Genomic DNA, 20,417 nt, shown 5'->3' with positions numbered 1-20,417 from the left:
ACCCTAAAGGCTCTGCCTGAAAGTGCTTTATATCACCACCCCACCCCAGCCCCGACACACACCCCCCCCAGGTGACTGAAGAGAGTCACATGCCCATGCTTAACCTAAAGGGACTGGAAGTCTGCCATCCTAGAGTGTGTCAGTCTGAGCTGGGAATATTTAGTGAAAACCACAGACCTCCATCACAACAGACGGTTTCCCCTTCACGGTAGAACCATTTGTCACAGAGAAGACGTCTTCTCGATGTTCCTCTGGTTTCTAATAAATACCACCACCTTCTTTATGCACAGCTTTTGACTACCAAGTGACTATATCGATTTTATACTTTCTCAGTTTCAAGGTTTGCCGGCATTAAGAATAATAGCAGCCTCCCAGCAGAAGGTTCTAGTTTCTTTAAAAGGATGAAGCAACTGTGTGAAATCGTGCTTCCTTTTCCTTTGTCAAACAGACATCGACGAGTGCTCCGATGGCTTCGTGCAGTGCGACAGTCGTGCCAGCTGCGTTAACCTGCCCGGATGGTACCACTGCGAGTGCAGAGACGGCTACCACGACAACGGGATGTTTGCACCAGGGGGAGAGTCGTGCGAAGGTCAGTAAAAGAAAAACGTAGAGGCTCAAACTCCTTCAACCCGGAGAACACAAATCAAGGTGTAAACAATAGACGTAGCGTTAACCCCCACATCTCTGGTATTTTTGCTATTTGTCCACAGTGATTGCAAGTGTGTTAATAATTAATTTTGCCTCATAATTATGTTACTATATTCTCTATCAAACATGTGACCCGAAACATCCCCTTTCAATACTAGCCAGGGTTGAAGATGTTTTAAAATGAAAAGCCCATTTTAGCACATAAACTTTTAAAAATGGAAGCATTCAAAATCCTGGCCCCAAAGCAGGTAGAAAAATTAGATGAGGTGGACAGGAAAGTGGGGAGCCAGGGCTGGATAAAACATGAGAACGAGGCAGCCACGGGTGATATGCCATGTGTACTGGGCTGGGCCGTACAGCAGCAGGATTGCCTGGAAGAGTAAGGGTGAATGTTGAATGGTGGACATCGGAGATATGGGCTCTGTTCTAAGACATGAGTGCGCTTCTAGGGCTGGAAAATTCAATCCGATTACATTCGGCAATTAGCCATCAGTCTTGAGTCATTCTCAGTGGACTGGCAAACAGCTCTGCTATAGTCCATCTACTGAGAGGTGGTTTTAGTGCCGGGAAAATGGCAACATGGAGTTTGCCATCAGAATTCAAGGCACAGGAAGAAAAACCAAAGCAAAATTCAAGAACTCCTGTTTCTTCACTTGCATTAAAACCTTCGTAGGCCAATCACATGCGAGACAATGGGTCTAGGATTCACGTGTAATCTCTCAAGAACCTAGCAGAGGTACTTGACTCCTAGGTATGAAGGGGTATTAAAATGTCTGCCATCCTTGGTACAAAAATGTGGGGAAAGCTTTGCCAGTTTTATGGGGTGCATGTTGAGGTGGGAGGGAGCATGTAAGTCAGAATAGCCAGGGGTTATGTTGTGGGAGCTTGGACAGCCTGGAAACTAGTCATGGGGACTTGATCTGTTGTGTGCTTGTTTGAGTTTGTAGGGACCAAGATGTTCCACTGCCAAAGGTAGTTGGCTGTAGGGCGTGGGTAAGAGAAGTATTGGCTTTTCCTGACAAACAGAAAGTCTACTTCTCAAGGCTTCTGAGGAATGCTGAGTTTGGGTAGTGATCTTTCTGTTTACCCAGTGAGGGTCCAGCCTGCGGTGAGCCCAGACTGTCATTTAGGACATTGTCAGAAGCAGTGGCATTGTTTTGGGCCCACTTTGGACTTAACAAGCAGGATGAAGATTAACACAAAAGATCCATCCTCCTTGTAACTCCTCTTTCCATAGTTTCCACTGATCCTGATGATAACCTGTGTTTCACTGTAGCCCCTCTCCCCATAGTTTCCACTGATCCTGATGGATAACCTATGATTCACTGTAGCTGCTGTCATTGCTTGCTTCTGTTCATTTGAACAGGAAGAAACAGTGTTCCTCTACTGTTTCACAAATATGTGACCACTTGTTCTAAGTGGAACCTTGACTTAGTTACTTTTCTATGGCTTTGAAGACACCATGACCAAGGCAACACCGTGTGCATGTCCCTCACTGGGCCTCTTCCCTAGCCTCAGATACACACATCTCTTGACCTTTGAGGTACATCAACTGGCATGTCTTATGGCATCTCAGATCTGATGGACTACATGTGAGCTCTTGTTTTACTGCGAGCGTTACAGGTCCCTAAGGGAGGTGTCCAGGCCATTATCTTAATGTCATCTTTTCTTTCTTTCCTTCACATCTGACATCTAGCACATAAACTCATTTCTAAGTTCATTGTATCAGGTTTTTAAATGTATTCTTTCAAAATAGATCAAATCTGATACCCTATCTGCTCTGCAGTTACCACAGTGGTCTAAGATCTCTCTTACCTGGGCTGTTACTGCAGTCTTCAGACTAGCCTCTCCTCTTCTGCTCCTGTCTCCCTGAGGTCTATTCCCTTCTGTTTACATTTCTGGAGTTTACACATTTTGCATTTCTCTCAGAGTAAAACCCAGCCCCTGCCCATGTTAGATAAGGGCCTACATAGTGTGCATGCTTGGCTTTCTTGCCATTTAAAAAAACACAGTAGATGGATTCCTTTGCATGAGCTCTTCTCTTTGCATGAAATGCCCCTCCCAACTTCACCACTAGGCTTAAAACATAAAATATCCTTGCAAATGTTTCTCCTGGACTTTCCAAATGAAATAGCCTTCGACTTCAGACACTCATTATTTGTTCCACTTTCCTTCAGAGAAATAATAAATTCTCCCAGAGTCTTATTATATGCTCCTTTGTTTGCTGACTATACCTTAGCATGTGAGCTCATAAGTTTGGTTTGCTTGTCAGCTGCTAGATCTCCAGGCCTGGAACAATGTTGGGCACATGAGAGATGATATATTGATTTGCCTCACGAAAATGATTGAAATGGAATTTGGTAGGTAGGTAGCCTGAGTGTAGTGTTGTCAACTTGATATAATCAAGAATTACCGGGCCGGGACCAGGGGCCTCTGAACATGCCTGTGGAGGGCTATCTCGATTAAGTTAACTGAGGTAGAAAGAACTATGTGCTGTGGGTAGCACCAGTCTCATGGACTTGGATCCTGGACTTTATGAACAAAGAAAGAAAGTGAGCTATACACTGCATTCATTGCTCTCTGCTTCTTGACTGTGGAGATGCAATGCACCCAACTCCCTCGAGCTCCTGTGGGTGTGAGTTCCCTGCCACAGTGGACCATCATATGCCCACCTAAACCCTTCCACCTTGGAGCGGCTTTTGCCATGGTATTTTATCCCAGCAGCAGAAAAAGAAACAGCTTCACAGATGAGAGATGGAAAACTTTTAAAAGTGAAATATGCTAGGTGTATAATCCACATTAGAATTAAACATGAGCATGAGATAATATAGAAAATATTTCATATATTAAACAGACACGGTGTTCAAATAAAAATAACTGGTACTGTCTTAATTTCAGAGAGTCAAAAGACAATTACACATTAAACTAAAGCATGATAAATACAAGACAACAAAATAGAAGATTCTCTCAGATCCACAGAAACTCTTTCAAGGCAATCCCACAAACACAGAAAGTTTTATTTTGAAAACGTTATTCTGGAAGCTTATTCTACTATTATCTACCAATAAAATGTGTAACATTTATTAGAAGAGTGTACTATTCTCTCAGAAGGCAGCGCTCACTGGAGGAGTACTTGAAAAGAACCGATCAGTGTGGTGTAAGAACTAGACCAGAAGTCTATCCAGCTGCCCATTTCCTGCAGTTGGAGTGATTTGCTGAATTGTAATATTAGTATTTAGAAAGATTCCGTTTTAAGAGTATGGTTATATCAGGAAAGGAGCCATTTTTCTCTTGCTGAAAAATAAAGGCATTTCAGATTGGAGAAGCCACAGTGGCGTATTTGTGACTACTCCGAAGTGTGGGATTCATGCTTGAAGACATGAATACATAGCTGTACTGTTTCGCTCCTTTTCAGGCTATAGTTATGTCAATCGTGTGTGCCTTTGCGAGCTCCATTCATACAAGTATTTTGCAATTCTTCCCACCCATCTTTCTCAGCAGTTTAGACTTCCTTCCCAGATGATGTGCTGGAATACCACTTTCCTGCCGTATGCCATCATTTCAAACTATGCCCACATAGTTTGAAAAAGTGGGGCACAATCCAGTAATTATTTTCCACATAATTGTATCTTTCGCATTCATGTGCCCCCTTTTTTTCTTTCTTTAATTTTTCAATGATCTTCAAATTTTTTGAAATTTGAAGTATTGTGTTCAAGCCAAATAATGCACATTGTTTATTTATGTCAAGAGGAAGAGACATTTCAATGCATCTAGTTCACCCTAAGAAGTAAATGTTGAACATATGGACAGCCCCACCGGGCACAGCAATGGGTGTCTCAGGAGAGAGAGTGTTGTGAGTTCTTAGCAGATGAGGAGGCCATGAGACAAGGTGGAAATGTTGAGAAAACTCTTAAATCTAAGAACACAATATAAAAGGTATGCTATGCAGGTGCGGGCCGGCGGGGGTACAGGAGGGTTTCATTTTCCTTCCGAACTAAGAAATCCTTCTTGGAGTGCTTTGAATTTGTTCCATGACTTTGTTAAGCACAAATCATTGATGTAAAGATGGTGTGATCCAAGGGAGTAACTTCCAGTGTCTGATAGGAAATTTGAATGTGAGTATGATGGAAAAAGTAAATAGTTAAAGCCTATCTGAACCAAGTCCACATCTTGGTCCGGTCCTGTTTCATGAGTGCCAGAGCTATGTCTCCAACACTAGACCACTTTGTGCAAAAGCCCAGAGGAAATCTAACAGCACATCCTGAGCAGAGCTCACACCTGCTGCCCTCCATGGCCCTTCTTCTATCCCCTAATGACACTGTAATCTTCTTTCTGTACAGCAGCCATCAAAGTTTCTAAGACTGAAGTAGTCTTGAATGCCTTTTCCCAAAGTTAAAAGCCAGAAAACTAATCCTGTTGGTCCTTTGTTGCCTCCTACTGTGGATTCTCCAGTGCAGCCTTGTGCTGAACTCACACCTGGATCCTGAGTGCCCATTTCCATCTGGGCATCTGTGCCTTCTTGGCCAGGACCTTGGAAAAGTTTCACAACATTTCAGGCCTCAGTCTCCTGATTTGTAAACTTCAGGCTTCCTTGCAGCTTCAGCCAGTGGCATAAGGACCAAATGTGCTGCCCCGTGGAAAGCAGGCAGGAGCTCACACAGAGGCCCACAAGTCACTTTAGACAGTGTTCATTCCTTCCCTGGATTCCTGAACCAGCCAATTCACTGACCTTTTAGCTTCAAACCCTTATCCACTCAAAGCCATTTCCTACAATAAAGCCAAAGAAATCTTTCTAAAATGAAAATCTGTATTTACTCAAAGTAACATCTTATTGCCTTTGTAATGAAGTTTACATTTTTAACCTTCTTTCTCAGAGCCCAGTATGGCTCTTCAGCTGTATAACTGCCTCTTTCTGCCCTCACACTGGACACTCCATTTGCATCAAGACACCTGTTCCTCCCTAGCTCTAAACTGTATGCCTTCAAACGTATTATTGCATTAAAACACTTTAGCTCCTTTTTGCATGGCCGATTATTATTTGCAGTGTACTTGTGAAGCATAAAGAACATATAAGAGAGGGGGTGAGCTCACACATACAAGAATGAGCTGTGCCGAATGTTGCTGCTGCTAGAAGCAGGTGAGGACCAGATGTGACCAGTGGACTCAGAACATTGTTTCTTTAATGACCACTCACTAAAGAATCACTGGTATTTGTAATATTTGGATTTTTATGAGCATTAACTCTCTCACATGTAAAAAGAGTTCCAAGTCCAGTTCTTCAAATGAGTTGGTAATTATGAAATCTAGATAAAATATAGAAAAGGAAACTGATTCGAACTGATTTGAGTCCACTTGCAGAGGGAGGTTATCAGTAATCTATCAGGTGCACTGCCTCCCTTCTTCTACAGACAGAACAACTACATGCACACCATGGCCGTGAGGGAGCTTGAACTCTGTGTCTTCATTAGAAATGGGTTTTCTATAGAATACATACTCTTCACACTCCGGGACATCTCATAATCTTTCCAGAAGTGGACAGACTCATTCTGTCCTGAGGGGGAGGTGGTACCCAGTAGTGGTGCTTTCACCTAAACCAGCAGGATGAGGGAGAGGACCAGAAACAGTCAGCCTTTCATGGACAACATTTTTTCAGTGAAAGTCAAAAGGGTTTGTATAGTTAGAATGTCTGTGGAGTCCATGGTCAAAGGGATGAAATTACTATGGTTAATGTTTTGCTGCATACTATAATTCACAATTCTAAGAACATTAAATAGACACAAGGAGCAAAACACCAAATATACCATATTATTATTATTATTATTAAAAAACAAGTATAGAACTAATTTATAAAATTTTATTTTCTTTTCAAAGACAAAATTTTACCTAATCTAAACTATGTGTAGACACATTGTACTTAATTACGACAAGCATATACGAATGCTGACTTCTCTTCTAGTCACAGCCCATACCACAAAGCACTGCCTTTGACAAATTGAACATTTCACTAGGGTCATAACACCTGCAGCCATCATCCTAATCTAGTACTTTTATGGAGATGGAATTAATACAAAATAAAGGTCAATAGAGAGAAAAGACACCATGTGGCTTATTTTCAGAATTTTATAATTTAAATGTAGCCAAGATGGAATCTTAACCAGCCAAAGTCTTCCATTAGAACTGAAATAAAGACACAGAAAAAAGACATTTACTCAATTTTGTCTTGAAATTTTTCAAGAAAAATCAGAACACAGTTCCCCTACTTAAATGCTGCCAGTTTCTAACCTGCTCCTCCCTAACCCCCTCCTCCCTAACCTGCTCCTCCCTAACCCCCTCCTCCCTAACCCGCTCCTCTCTAATCTGCTCCTCCCTAACCTGCTCCTCCATAACCTGCTCCCCGTAACCTGCTCCCCCTAACCTGCTCCCCTTAACCTGCTCCTCTCTAACCTGTTCTTCCCTAACCTGCTCTTCCCTAACCTGCTCCTCCCTAACCAGCTCCTCCCTAACCTGCTCCTCCCTAACCCGCTCCTCTTGCTGTGACTTCGTTCTTGACCTTTGCTTAGAGGAAGCAGAAGAAAAGGGAAATAACCGCTTGCTGCCACTCATATAATCTCTCTGAAATGTATTTTCTCCTGACCTTTAAATTATGGGATAAATAGAATGAATCACATCTCTTGTTATAGGCCTGATCTCTGGGTCAAGATATGTTTGCTTTTCATCTGTATGAAAATGCTGTAGGCTGCTACTGCCACGGAATAGGTGAGGTTGGGTGCAGAACGGTCAGTTGCCAATTGAGTGAGGCCAGGCCTGAAAGGATCATCTGAAAGCAAAGTTAAGAAGCAATGGTATCCTTGAGAGAGATGGTAATTGCAGGTTGTCTCTTTCCTTCGCGCTGTGAAGAAGGGTTCAAGGACAGCAAAGCTAGACCTCGAGGGAAGAGCACCAGCAACAGGGCAAATGCCAGAATTGCATTGTGTGAAGGGAGCTGGGAGAAGAGGGTTTGAAATGGAATAAAATGCTTCAGGCCCCCCTGACATTTCTCCCACTAAGAAGGGATACTCTGCAAATGCCAGTGTGACACTGGGGATGATATCCCCAGGGGGAAAAAAAATCAGAACGCTTTTAGAATTTCCACTACCAGGCTATTTTATTTAATAAATTGAGCTATGTTCTTACTCCCAGAGATATCAGTGTTTCTAAAATTCTAATGATATTTACACAGCTATTAAAGTTACCATTCTAGACAAGCTTGTCTTTTCTTAAATCAAAATTTTATAGTGTTTTCCCGTGAACTCCCCGGGTTACTCAGTGCCCTAGTCGGCATGTAAGGGAAGCATACCTGGGCAAACGCAGGAGACAACCTGCCTGACTGCAACTGTTTGAACTGAGAATGTTCTGGCTCAGACTCTGCTGCTTTCTTGGCTGTAGACATTGACGAGTGTGGCACTGGGAGGCACAGCTGTGCCAACGACACCATTTGCTTCAACCTGGACGGTGGCTATGACTGTCGGTGTCCCCACGGGAAGAACTGCACGGGCGACTGTGTGCACGCTGGCAGAGTGAGACACAGCGGCCAGATCTGGGTGCTGGAGAACGACAGGTGCTCCGTGTGCTCCTGCCAGGTGGGTGCGAGAACGACAGGTGCTCCGTGTGCTCCTGCCAGGTGGGTGCGAGCACGACGCTCTGTGTGCTCCTGCCAGGTGGGTGCGAGCACGACAGGTGCTCCGTGTGCTCCTGCCAGGTGGGTGTGAACACGACGCTCTGTGTGCTCCTGCCAGGTGGGTGCGAGCACGACAGGTGCTCCGTGTGCTCCTGCCAGGTGGGTGCGAGCACGACGCTCTGTGTGCTCCTGCCAGGTGGGTGCGAGCACGACGCCGGCTCGAGATTTTCCCGCGTTCCAAGTGTGTGAGCTGATGAGTATTGACAAATGCATGCGACCATTCAACCAAACCAACAGTTACTATAACTGAGCATTTTCATTCACCCAAGTGTTGTCCAAGCCCTCCCTAGCTACCCTTCCCCTCACCCTCCCACTAGAACCAGGACAACCCTGCTTCCAGTTAAACAGTTGTTATAATTAAGTTCATATTTTCTAGAGTCTCACATAAATGGAATCAGACAGAACATGTTCTTTGTGCCTGGCTTCCTTCTGTTCCAATATTACATTTTTTCCATTTATTATATATATATATATATATATATATATATATATATATATATATATATGTGTGTGTGTGTGTGTGTGTGTATATATATATAATTTATATTATTACAAGTATCTTTTTCTTTTTTTTGTTACTGAACAACATCCCATTTTACCCTTTATCATAGTGTATTTATCTACGTTAATAACATTTTATTACTATGTCAATTTTTCCTTAATCACAATATTATGTTTGAATGAAAGAATAAGTGAAGTTAGAATGCATAAACCTTAAACCAAGAGTGGAAAATATCTGTCTGGATAAATGTCATATTTAGACATATGTTCTCTAGTGTTTACTCAGTTAATGAGAGGGACCAAAATTATAGCTAAATGAATATAGTCTTCTGTACAAGATAGTCAACTATTACAAGAGAAATGGATATTTATACAAAAACATAATGCCTAACTATTCCAGAAATTTGAAAAAATTTGAGGCTGATTAACTAGCTACAAAGCACTATAATAGCATATTTTGCTTTCATTTAAAAAATTAGTAACCAAATTGCTGTATAATATTCAAATATATGAATATTCATACATGCACTTTAATATACATATGGACTACATGAGGACCATAGCTTTTACACTAGTCAGCTCCTGGAAATTTTCTTTCTGGTCATGTCTTTTTAAGAGTAGTATGCAAAGGAAATTAAAAGTCTTCCAGCTTTGGGCTCATTTCTGTTAGTTTCAAAGTGGAATTTTAAAAACACCTTACTAGTTGAATAGACGTTGGTCATCCCACGCTCTGTAAGCCGTGACATTCTGAGAAAATGTAGAGGTGTGGTAACACTCTGTTCCCCCTTAACACAGACTGGATTTGTTATGTGTCGGCGAATGGTCTGTGACTGTGAGAACCCCACGGTTGACCTTTCCTGCTGTCCTGAGTGTGACCCAAGGCTGAGCAGCCAGTGCCTGCATCAAAACGGGGAAACCGTGTACAACAGCGGGGACACCTGGGTCCAGGATTGCCGGCAGTGCCGCTGCTTGGTAAGTTAAACAGAGCATCCCCTTCTTCCTGTCAGCAGCAATAGCTGGCTAGAATGTTGACAGTTACAAAGATAAAGCCTAGATAAAATGATGAGAGATGAAGCCAAAAACATCGTCTATAGTGATAGAGCGGCCCGCACTGTGTGTGCCTTCTCTGAGAGAGCTACCTTTTGATGTACTCCTAACCTAAGCTAAGAAAAACCTCCTATGGCTCCATCCCATTCTCTAATTCTTGAAGATGATTATGAACAAAGCACTCATGAAAAAGAAATGAGTCTTTTCAAGTAAAAGTGTTAACCACTCTGTGTCAGTTCCTCACACGTAAAAAGCAAAACAAAGATAACTTTTTGAAGCTGGGAAGTGGTTCAGTGGTTAAAGCATTTGCACCAAATGATGAGGACAGAGTTCAAATCCCCAGAACCCAAGAAAATGTCATGTGGGCATGGTGGCCTCCAGCAATTCCAGCCATGGCAGGTAGGGGCAGAGGATCCCAAAGCAAGCTTGCCAGCAAGATTAATCATATTGATGAGCTCTGGGTCTGACAGAGAGACTCTGACTCAATGGATACAGTGGGAGGTCAAGCAAGAATAATTCATGCCAGCAGTCTTAGGCATCTTTATATGAATTGTCTTCTCCATGCACATGCATTCACACACATGCAAAATGTATGCAGACATACACACATGTGCACATGCGCTTGCTGGAAAAATGGAAAAGAAAGAAAAAGGAAATACTTTTATTCTAAAGATTGTTCCTGTCTGCACTGCTGTGTGGTTGCCTTGTTCCACACACTGTGACTCTGTGATAAATACATATTGGAAGAGGACAGCTGTATGCATTTGTGACACTTTTCTTGAAAATAATGGGTAAAGAGAAAAAGATTAGGTAGAGAGAAAACAGCAATGTTTTTTTCAGTTGACTCCATATCTTGTTTGTTCCCGATCATGTAAATTAAAAGGGAAAGATGCAGCGTGTGTCTTTGCGGTAGAAGTGTCACAGGAAAGACACCTTTGAGGTCACGGCCAGTTTCCTTTCTGTTTGCGTGGAGATATTTTTAGGGCCACACTTCGCTGTTGTCTGTGTTTTTGTCCTTTCAACCCAAAAATCAATTGCAAGAACAAGGTCAGTTTCTGCACCCAGAGGCTGCTTTCACCTCGGAAACCTGGAGATTTAAAACCAAGAAGCAGACGACAAACAGGTGGTAATTGTTTAAGGACCGATTCACACAGTTTCTCGTGTGAAGTAAGATGGGGGAATCAAATTTTGTGTGGTGTTATTTCGTGCTGTTCTGTTGGGGGGAGGGGGCGGTGGCCGGCTCAAATTCCTTACCCTGAAAAATGTGTAACTTAGCAAAGAGGTTTGCAAATTCTGTCCATATTTCACTTTTTGGTAAAGGGATAAACCTTTTCAAAGATTAATAAATAAGTTAGAGGGGAAATTAAGACTAGCTGATGGTGAGAGACTTCATGGAAACCTCTTCCACTATCTCCTTTGTCCTTAAGAAAATGGAGCAGTTCACACTTCACTATCTTGGAAAAATGGTTGTTGCTTTTGTTTTAATGTTGTTCTTGTGTAGTACTCAAAGACCGTTTAAACGTCCATTGCAAAAGAGATGCCATCACCCAGTGGGGCTTCTAGAGCTGCCCTGAAGATGTGTGGTATAAAAGACCTAAGTATAAAAATCACTCTCCTGTCCTTCCTTTTTTGCCTCTCTTCTCTCTGATCCACTCCCTCTGCCCCTTCCCCTCATAGCAGGGAGAAGTCGACTGTTGGCCCCTGCCTTGCCCCGAAGTGGAGTGTGAATTTAGTGTCCTGCCGGAGAGCGAGTGTTGCCCACGTTGTGTCACAGATCCTTGCCAGGCCGACACCGTCCGCAACGATATCACCAAAACTTGCCTGGACGAGATGAACGTGGTTCGCTTCACTGGATCTTCCTGGATCAAGCATGGCACAGAGTGTACCCTCTGCCAGTGCAAGGTAAGGTCCTCAGGTGCAGGAGCAAGTCCTCCGCCAGCTGTGCCCAGGGCTTCACCTGGGTGATGGAGGGCTAGCCTCGGCTTCTGTGTTGTTCAGGCCGAGGTGGACGCTCAGCTTCATCAGCACCACACTGATGGCCTTGTGTGTCTAGGACAGGTCTTCAGGGTACAGGAGCTTGTGTATGTTGCTGCCAGCATGATCAGTAGCAACAACTCAGTGTTCTAATGTAGCCAACCGTACAGATTTCATTGCTCCTTTTATGATGGAAGACAATATTACTTCATTGATTTTTATCCGCTTCTTTTATGAGTTCCATAAAATACATTGACAAAGTAGATACATTTCTAAAGTGAAAATCAATCTGGCAAAAGTGGGCGTGTCTCTTGTTGTGGTCAGCTACACTAAATTGAAGAAGTCAGGGTCCGATGCTCATTATATTTTATTCCTACAGTTGGTGAAAATCATTATAAAGATTTTGTGCTTTATTCCCATAGAAAAACAGTGTTATGCCACTTACTTCAGTGAGCTCATGTAATATATACTATGTAAGCAGCACAGATCACTGACCAGGTTCAAGAAAGCAGCTTGATGAATGTCCAAACAAAATCAAACTTAGTGAGGTCACTTTGTACCTCATAATCATAATTTGGAGACTAACACCAAAACAAAACCAATAGTGTTATGGTCTTAACAACAATAAAAAAACCAGATAAAGATGTCAGACTGCTCAACACTGCTTAACTGTGTCTGTTCTGGCTTTTAAGTGAGCCCTTCCTTTTTTTATTATTATTATCAGTAGAGCACCTTCATTCATGTTCACTTAGTGTAATTTCTCACTAGAAGGGCTTGATGTAACAGGACAAAGAAACCTAAAACACTTGAAACTTCGAGACGTCTGTTACATCTTCAAAGCCACATTTTTAGTTCTCTCAATGAATGCAGTTGTCAATCAAGATTGTGAGTGAACATTTGCTACTGTTTTCAGAAGGTACATCAGCAAATTTAAAAGAAGCGCTTCTAGTATGTTACTAGTAATATATAGGTAGTGTGACTTTGTATTTGACATGAATATATTCAGCCATGTACATATCTAAATTACAGCACTGGTGTCCAACAGATGTTTTTTGGCATCTGACTACCAAATCAACCTGAGTCTTCCTCCTCCTTTGAATTGTTACATTGCTGTTGTGCACATTGACAACAAAAATACATAACAGGCGGTAGAATACAGGTTACATCAAATAGAGCTCAGACAGGATTCTGCAGGAAACAACCATGCTTTTTAAGGGTTATTTCCTGTCATTCAGTGCCTTCTAAATGATACTGCACTCTTCTTACTTGGTAAGAATGTCTTCCAGAAAGTCTGTTCTGTTGCTGAATTCCTATTTTCCTGGTGAGTACTGGTTATGTGGATTATAAGATTATGTTCAACTTTACCAAATTTATCCAAAATATCCATTTGTATTGTTTAATTCTGTGTTATTTTAAAAATGAAGTTCAAGGGAATAAGCTTGGGACAGAGCGTGGGAAGCAAGCACTCTCCACAGTTGATGGATTTTGGGCACCAGTTCTGTCCATTCTCCCCTTGTCCCCCTGTGTAAAGTTGTTTATTCTAGTCAATAAATACCAATGAAGCTGAAAGAGCTCCATTTAGTTGTCATTTCTGTAACATCATCTGTACTTATTATACATACTTCTAGAATTAACATAGAAATCAACTCAATAACCTAAGGGCTTAAAAATGATAAGGGCTTGTGCTTAGCCCAGAGGTGGTGACATGTAGACAAAGTCATTTCTGGAAGTATGTGTGTAGTAGCTTATTGTCTGTCTAGAGCTTTAATATGAATTAGCTTATAATTCAGTTCCTTATTTCACTAGCCAAATTTTCATTCTTCAATAGCCTCCGATGACTGCTGACTGTCATATTAGATGGCATATGTGGACAACAGTATTTTTTCCTTGGAAATGGGATCTCTTACATCTCAAGCTGCTATCAAACTTGCTTTGTAGCAGAGAGAATGACCTTGAACTTCTGGTTCTTTTGTCTCTCCCTCCTGCTGACTGGTTGACGACCATGGATCACCACACCTGGGCTATGTAGTGTTGGGCACAAATACCAGCTTCATACATGCTAGACAAGCACCCTTCTAAGCCAGTTACATGCTCAGCATATGCAGAAACCATTTTCATCACTACACAAGGTTGTCTGGGGCAAAGCTGCCCTAGAGCTCAAAAACTCAGCCTGAGAAGTCAGGCTTCTTGGTAGCAAAGAATCAATCAACTGGGTTGATTATGTGACAGCAGGGGACCTGCCTTAGTTTCTTTGTGGCTCAGCTCACCTAAAAATGAAAGCAATAAACTGTGGTAGTAACTACTTGAACTCTATCATTGAGAGGGTTACTATAAGAATTAAGTGAGAAGATTCACACAGAAAATGGATTGCTCAGCACTTTCAGTCTAAGGAAATAAATGTTGGCTGTTGTGGTGTAAAGTAGATGCGCCTTAATACAATCATGCCAGAATAAAGACATTGCTATAACTGTAATGGAGACAGGAAAACTGTGTGAAGGCAAGAAGCTGGACAACTCGTGAACCTGTTACATACTAAGGAATCAGCATTTCCTTAGTAAGACAGATCTGGGCAATATTTGAGGGAAGTGGTGATGCATTCCCTTTTGCCTTTTTAAAATATTGTGTATGTGTTATAGGCACATGTGTGTGCAGGTGTGCATGCCCGTGTATATGCAGAAGCTAAAGGAGGACGCTGGGTTTCTGCTCTACCACCCTCTAACTTACTCTCTTGAGACAGGATCTTGTACTGAATCTTGAGCTAGGCTGGTGGACAGCAGGCCATAGCATCCTCCTGTCTCCACCCTGCCTCACACAGCAGTCCTGAGTTACAGGTGCATGTGGCCAAGCCCAGCTTCTTATGCGGTGATGAGGACCTGAAATTCAGGTCCTCATGCTCATAAAGCAGTGGCTCTTAGCCACCAAGCTGTCTCCCCTTTCCTCTCCTTTTATCTTCTGGAGTCATGATCAAATTTAATTTTCTAAAGAACCAAGATGTATCCTCTACTTAGAAGTTAAACTCTGAAATTAGAAGTGAATTATCTTTTCCTAAATCTTATAGACAAGGAGATTTATGATTAGTCAGAGAATCCAGAGCTTTAAGCAATGGGATGAGCTCTCGCTGAAGACTCTTAACTTGAACAAATCTTCACTGGGCAGAGACCTTTGGGATTGGGAAGTAGGGCTCTTTCACTTAAGGAGGCCGAATAATTGAGGGTGGGTTGTAGAAGAATGAAGCCCCTGAATTTCTAAACATCACCTTCATCAAACAGAAACTTAAAACTTGAAGGAGTGACAGTGATCCCCTGTGCTACCATGTGATAGACAGAAAGGAAATCCCACGGACAAGTAGCATGGTCACGAACTCCATCAGGAGACCTCTGAAAATTGGTGTGGAGGAGAAATAGATTCCATAAACAGCTGTCCTCATTTGCTCTCTGTTGTTGGTATAAACACCATCGACCAAAGTAGCCTGGGGAGGAAAGGGTTTATTCAGCTCACACTTCCAGCTCACGGTCTATCTTTGAGGAAAGTCAGGTAGGAACTCAGGCAGAGCCATGGAGGAATGCTGCTTTTTTGCTGGCTCTGACTAATCCGCAGTCAGCTCTCTTACCCGAGGACAACCTGCCCAGAGGTGGCACCGACCACAGTGGCCCAGCCCTCTCAAATCAATCAATATTCCAGACAATTCCCGGTACACATAACCGTAGGCCGATCTGTTCTGGGCAACCCCAGTTGAGACTTCCTCAGATAAGGCTGCGCTGTGTTGACAGCTGAAGCTAACCAGAAGAATGTCAGGATGACTAGATGACAATTCGAGGGAAATAATTTTAAATATCAGTAAATTCCATGGAAAAAGAATAATTAAAAGTAATTCAAAAATGATGGTACTATAATTAAATATTTATCAATTTTCTAGACAAGAGATGCATCTTTAACTTAGAAATAATAAAAATATAACTCAAAAGAAAAAATTGAGCTTATATAGAAAAACAAAATAGCAAAATGAAAGATCACAACTGGGAAAATATTTTCAACATATTTGAATTTTTGTTAGATTAGAAATATATAAAAACCAATGAGAAAACGCTCATTTCCCCACTAATAAATCAGAATGAATAAACAGTTCTCTAAAACTCGTAGCTATTAACATAAAAGAAATCATTCAATGTCTAAATAATTTAAATGTAAACTCTCACAAGTCATTGTTTTTGTAATACTCTCCAAGGCCAACAGAAATGCCCAGTCGTTATTCTTGTGAGCTGCTGGTGGCTATGAACAAAGCATGTCAGCTGCACATCACCCCATCTGCTCCATCCCGGGTCTGGGGACCTCAGCTAAAGACGGAGTCTAAAGTATGAACCAGCTCTGTGCACAGTAAAGTTGATCTCAACATTGAGTTTAGTATGAAAAGGACAACGGTGACCACTCAAGTAGTAACCACAGCAGAAAAATAGCAGGGTCTCAAGTAAATCCCCTGTGCTGCCACATAACAGTCCCTTGCTGTGGCAATTCCTCCAATTGTTTATGGTTACTTTTCCTGGGAGACTGTCCTCTGACTTCTCCAAACTTCTGCTTGAGGTTCAGTCATGTGCAGCTGCCAGACTAGGGAGTACCTTGGAGTCAGTCCCGGGTAAACGGGAATCACAGGGTAGATTTCCATTCCTTTAAGGTTGACCCCACCACTAACTAGTGCCTGCCTGCCACTCTTCATGGCTTCCGGTTATCTTTACATTTTGTCCAGACCAGTCATCACAGATGTGAATTGATAGAATCAGTTCTGCCATTGCCGAATCTGGACCATCCTGGGATGCTTCACTGGGCTTTAGAGCATGAACTCTAATGCTTTCCCAGTTGAGAAGCTCTGACGATATAGCGTGTAGTGCATTTTCCCTACAGCAGGGGAACATACAGATAGGGACTGAAAAAACACGCCAAAAGCATGTTGGGAAATGTGTTCTCTCCGGAAGTGTGCATGGGAACAAGGGTGATGAGTTTCCCTCACGGCACTCTGATGCCAGGTGCATACAGTAAGAGATGCTGCCTGCCACAAATTCTTCACCATTCTGTCTCAAAACCATTACAGTTTGAGAAACTCGTGTAACCTAGCAACAAGGGTACGGATAGAAAACCTCCACCTCTGAGCATGATGTCCGAGTGGTAGGTGGTCCTACTGGGCTGAAAGAGGGTGGATCTCTGTCTTGGGGCTGGAACAAGAATTCTGACAAATGCCCGAGCCAAGGATGAGTATTGGCTTTGACAGGTGGCACTCCGTCATTCATTGTGGACGAGCTTGCTTCCTCGTTTAAATGTTTCTGCAAAGGCTAGAATAGTAAAATACCTTCTGAAAAATTACCTATAACACTTTTGATTTTGTCACATTAATGTATAACACCCTTTCCACTGCCTAAAGTCATTGTGTGAGAGAAAACCTAGAGAGATGCGTATGGGGCACCGCTTAGCCTGCTTTGATCCCAGATCTGTTATCTATTAGCCATGTGATTTTGGACAGGAGTCTAACCTTTCCAATCTCCAGTGTCTGGCCTGAGAAGTGTGACTGTCAGCGGTGATTCCGCTGTGATGGTGAGAAGGTGATGTTAGGGGGTGTGTTTAGGACACACGACAAAAATATCTGACAGAGTGCACCATCCCAATGTCTAAGGATTTCTCCTTCCTGTGACCACTGTGGCAATCACACCGGGTATCATTAGTTACCTAGAGAAAGAAACAGTTGGAGCGACCAAATGAGGGAGGGGTTTCACTTCTCTGTGGCTGTACTATTTGAATACCTCAGTGTAATAAATGGTTTTGCACACCTGTCCCTGTCCTGCTTTCCCCTACTATTTCAACTTCACACTGTTTCATAAGTGTCTCCAACTTAAATGCCCCACTTAGATCATTTTTCAGTTATTTCTTATTTAATGTAGATTGGGTGGGTCTATCTGTCACAGTAAAGCCCTCCTGCAGCCCCTCATAGGGGAGGCCTGCTTCCCTGCTACTGTCTTCTGATCTCATTGTCACATCTCCAGGAGGTCTCCTTGGGAACCAACCTGAGAAGATGTCTTTCCTTACCTCATCCCTGTCCAACAGGTTTCCTTTTATCTCCTGAAGCTGAAACAGAATGCCTTCAGCTGGACACCTTAGATGGCAGAAGTGTATTCCTCGTAGCTCTGGGGACTGAAAAAGTCATTTTCAAAATCCCAGATCAAGATGTTAACAGAGCTAGAGTCTGGCAAACCATTCTTCCTGCTCTTCTGGGCACTCTTCTTATTGTATCCTAACACGATAGCAAGCAAGAAGGAAGGGAGGGAGAAACAGAGACAGAGAGACAGAGAGAGAGAGAGAGAGAGAGAGAGAGAGAGAGAGAGAGAGAGAGAGAGAGAGAGAGAGAGAGAGAGAGAGCATGTTTACTTCTTCCTCCAGTATCTCACATAGCCTAGGCTGGCCTTCATTTTGCTAGGCACCATGAGCTGAGGCTGACCTTGAACTCCTGATCCTCCAGTATATAGCTCCTGAATACTCAGATTATGGCAGAGGGAGCACCACCCTCATACCCTAATTAACTTTCCCAAATGCTTCATCTCCTCATACTATTGTACCAAAGATAAGAATGAAATGTGGATTTTGAGGAGATGCAAACATTTTCTCCAAACACTTTTCTAGCACTTTCCATAATTTTTATTACATTTCTGTTATTTACTGTTTCCAATAAACTCTAAGTCCTGTCCTGTAGTCTCAGTGAGTAGGTCTGCATTACATATCTAAGTTTATACAACATATATTTGTGAATAAAGGAACAAATGTAAAACAAGAAAATGCCCATGTGTTATAAAAGAGATGGTCGATCATGTAAATGAGAACAATGATGGTTGTAGTTGGTTTTTTTTTTTCACTCTGCTCTTTTGGCTCCTTTGCGGCGGGGGGGGGGGGGGGGGGGGGGCACCGCTCAGCTCCCAAATTATCACATATGGAGGCTTATTCTTTCTTAGGAATGTCCAGCCTTAGCTTGGCTTATTTCTAGCCAGTTTTTCTTAACTTAAATTATCCTGTCTACCTTTTGCCTCTGGGCTTTTATCTTGATTCTATTTACCTTTCTTTCCTTCTTACTCAGGTCTTGCTGTGTAGCTGGGTGGCTGGCCCCTGGAGTCCTCCTCCTTCTCTTGCTCCTTGGTCTCCCTTCTTGCTCCTCTTTCCTTTAATGTTCTTCTCCTCCTATTTATTCTTTCTGCCTGCCAGCCCCACCTACCCTTTCTCCCGCCTTGCTGTTGGCCATCCAGCTCTTTGCCTATCTAAAATACCTGATGGTCTAACAAAGTAACACAGCTTCACAGAGTTAAACAAATGCAACAAAAAAGAATGCAACACATCTTTGCATCATTAAACAAATGTTCCACAGCATAAACAACTGTAACACATCTTAAAATAATATTCTACAACAGATGGGTTCTGTAGTAATACTCTTAAGAATAATTTAATTATTCAGTTTTCAGGACTTCAGAAACAACACCATACTGTACACACCTGCTAGTGTGTGCTAATCAATAAGTGTGAGACTTGATGAATGATTTGAAAACTCACCCTCTGCTTTCTGTTCTACTGTTTTCTCTAGAACGGCCATGTCTGCTGCTCAGTGGATCCACAGTGCCTTCAGGAGCTGTGAAGTTAACTGCCTCCAGGGAGATATCTGTTTAAAGAATGTTCCTTCATTTAAAAAGACCAAAAAAAAAAAAGTGATTTGTGGCCAGCCAAACGCAGCTTTGTTAATGGCTGGGTAGATGGATGTCAATTATGAGATTTGTGGAGCTTGAGGAAAACCTCTGAGGAAAGTAGATGACGATTCTGCCTTTACCGTCCCTGGCATCACCTTGTAGAAGAATGGGTGTGGATCACGGGCCATGACATCCTGACCCCTGGATAAGATGCCTGAGCCTGTCAAGTCTGTGAAAACCACTAGCTCTGTGGGTACAGGACATGGTCTTCTAGCTCAGAATCTTCCTGAATCAGCACGATTCCTCACTGCAAGAGTCAAAGTGGAGGCAGCAAGTGAGTTGTATTCCAGAAGCCAAGAAGCTGATGCATCTGTACAGTGCACTCTGAAATCTGAAACAAGCTATTGTAATGATAAAAATAACGCGCAGGCATGGTTGCGTAACATTTTCTAACAGGAAGTCACCCCCAGTTCCTTGTTTTACTGCACTCAATATTATTTGGTTGAATTTGTTCAGTATAAGCTTGTTCCTGTGCAAAATAAAATAACTATTTCTCTTACCTTATGCCACGTGAGTCAGCATCTCCTTGAATGTGTCCTGACTTCTATAGCTGGTTTAAAGTACGAATCACTTTCTATCTCTGCTGATGACAAACACTCACTGTGTTATGTCCATATTGAAAGGTGATTTTCATTCAACTCCATTCCTAAATCGGAACGAGGTAGATGGATGCCCCTGTCCATCTCTGGACCTTCAGTTTCATTTTTGCGGTCCTGTGCCTCGGGACTGTCGTACAGAAAGAGCTAATGGGATCCTCTTTCTCT

At 42.4% G+C, this 20,417-nt stretch overlaps 1 protein-coding gene across 3 annotated transcripts in view; it reads left to right on the top strand.

Annotated features, from left to right (window-relative positions):
- The window catches only part of Nell2 (neural EGFL like 2), a 343,938-nt gene extending 323,781 nt beyond the window's left edge, over positions 1-20,157 (top strand). For all 3 annotated transcript variants that reach the window (XM_006974326.4, XM_015993199.3, XM_076556663.1), the window contains exons 17-21: positions 449-589; positions 8,074-8,267; positions 9,662-9,838; positions 11,591-11,815; positions 19,494-20,157. In XM_006974326.4, coding sequence (XP_006974388.1) covers positions 449-589; positions 8,074-8,267; positions 9,662-9,838; positions 11,591-11,815; positions 19,494-19,544 — 788 coding nt within the window. In that variant the 3' untranslated portion in view covers positions 19,545-20,157. The remainder of the gene's footprint in view (positions 1-448; positions 590-8,073; positions 8,268-9,661; positions 9,839-11,590; positions 11,816-19,493) is intronic.
- Positions 20,158-20,417: the final 260 nt, after the last annotated feature.

Source organism: Peromyscus maniculatus, chromosome 20 (genome assembly GCF_049852395.1).
Source record: "Peromyscus maniculatus bairdii isolate BWxNUB_F1_BW_parent chromosome 20, HU_Pman_BW_mat_3.1, whole genome shotgun sequence".
Classification (NCBI taxonomy): Eukaryota; Metazoa; Chordata; class Mammalia; order Rodentia; family Cricetidae; genus Peromyscus; species Peromyscus maniculatus.
This window is presented reverse-complemented; position numbering and strand designations above follow the sequence as displayed.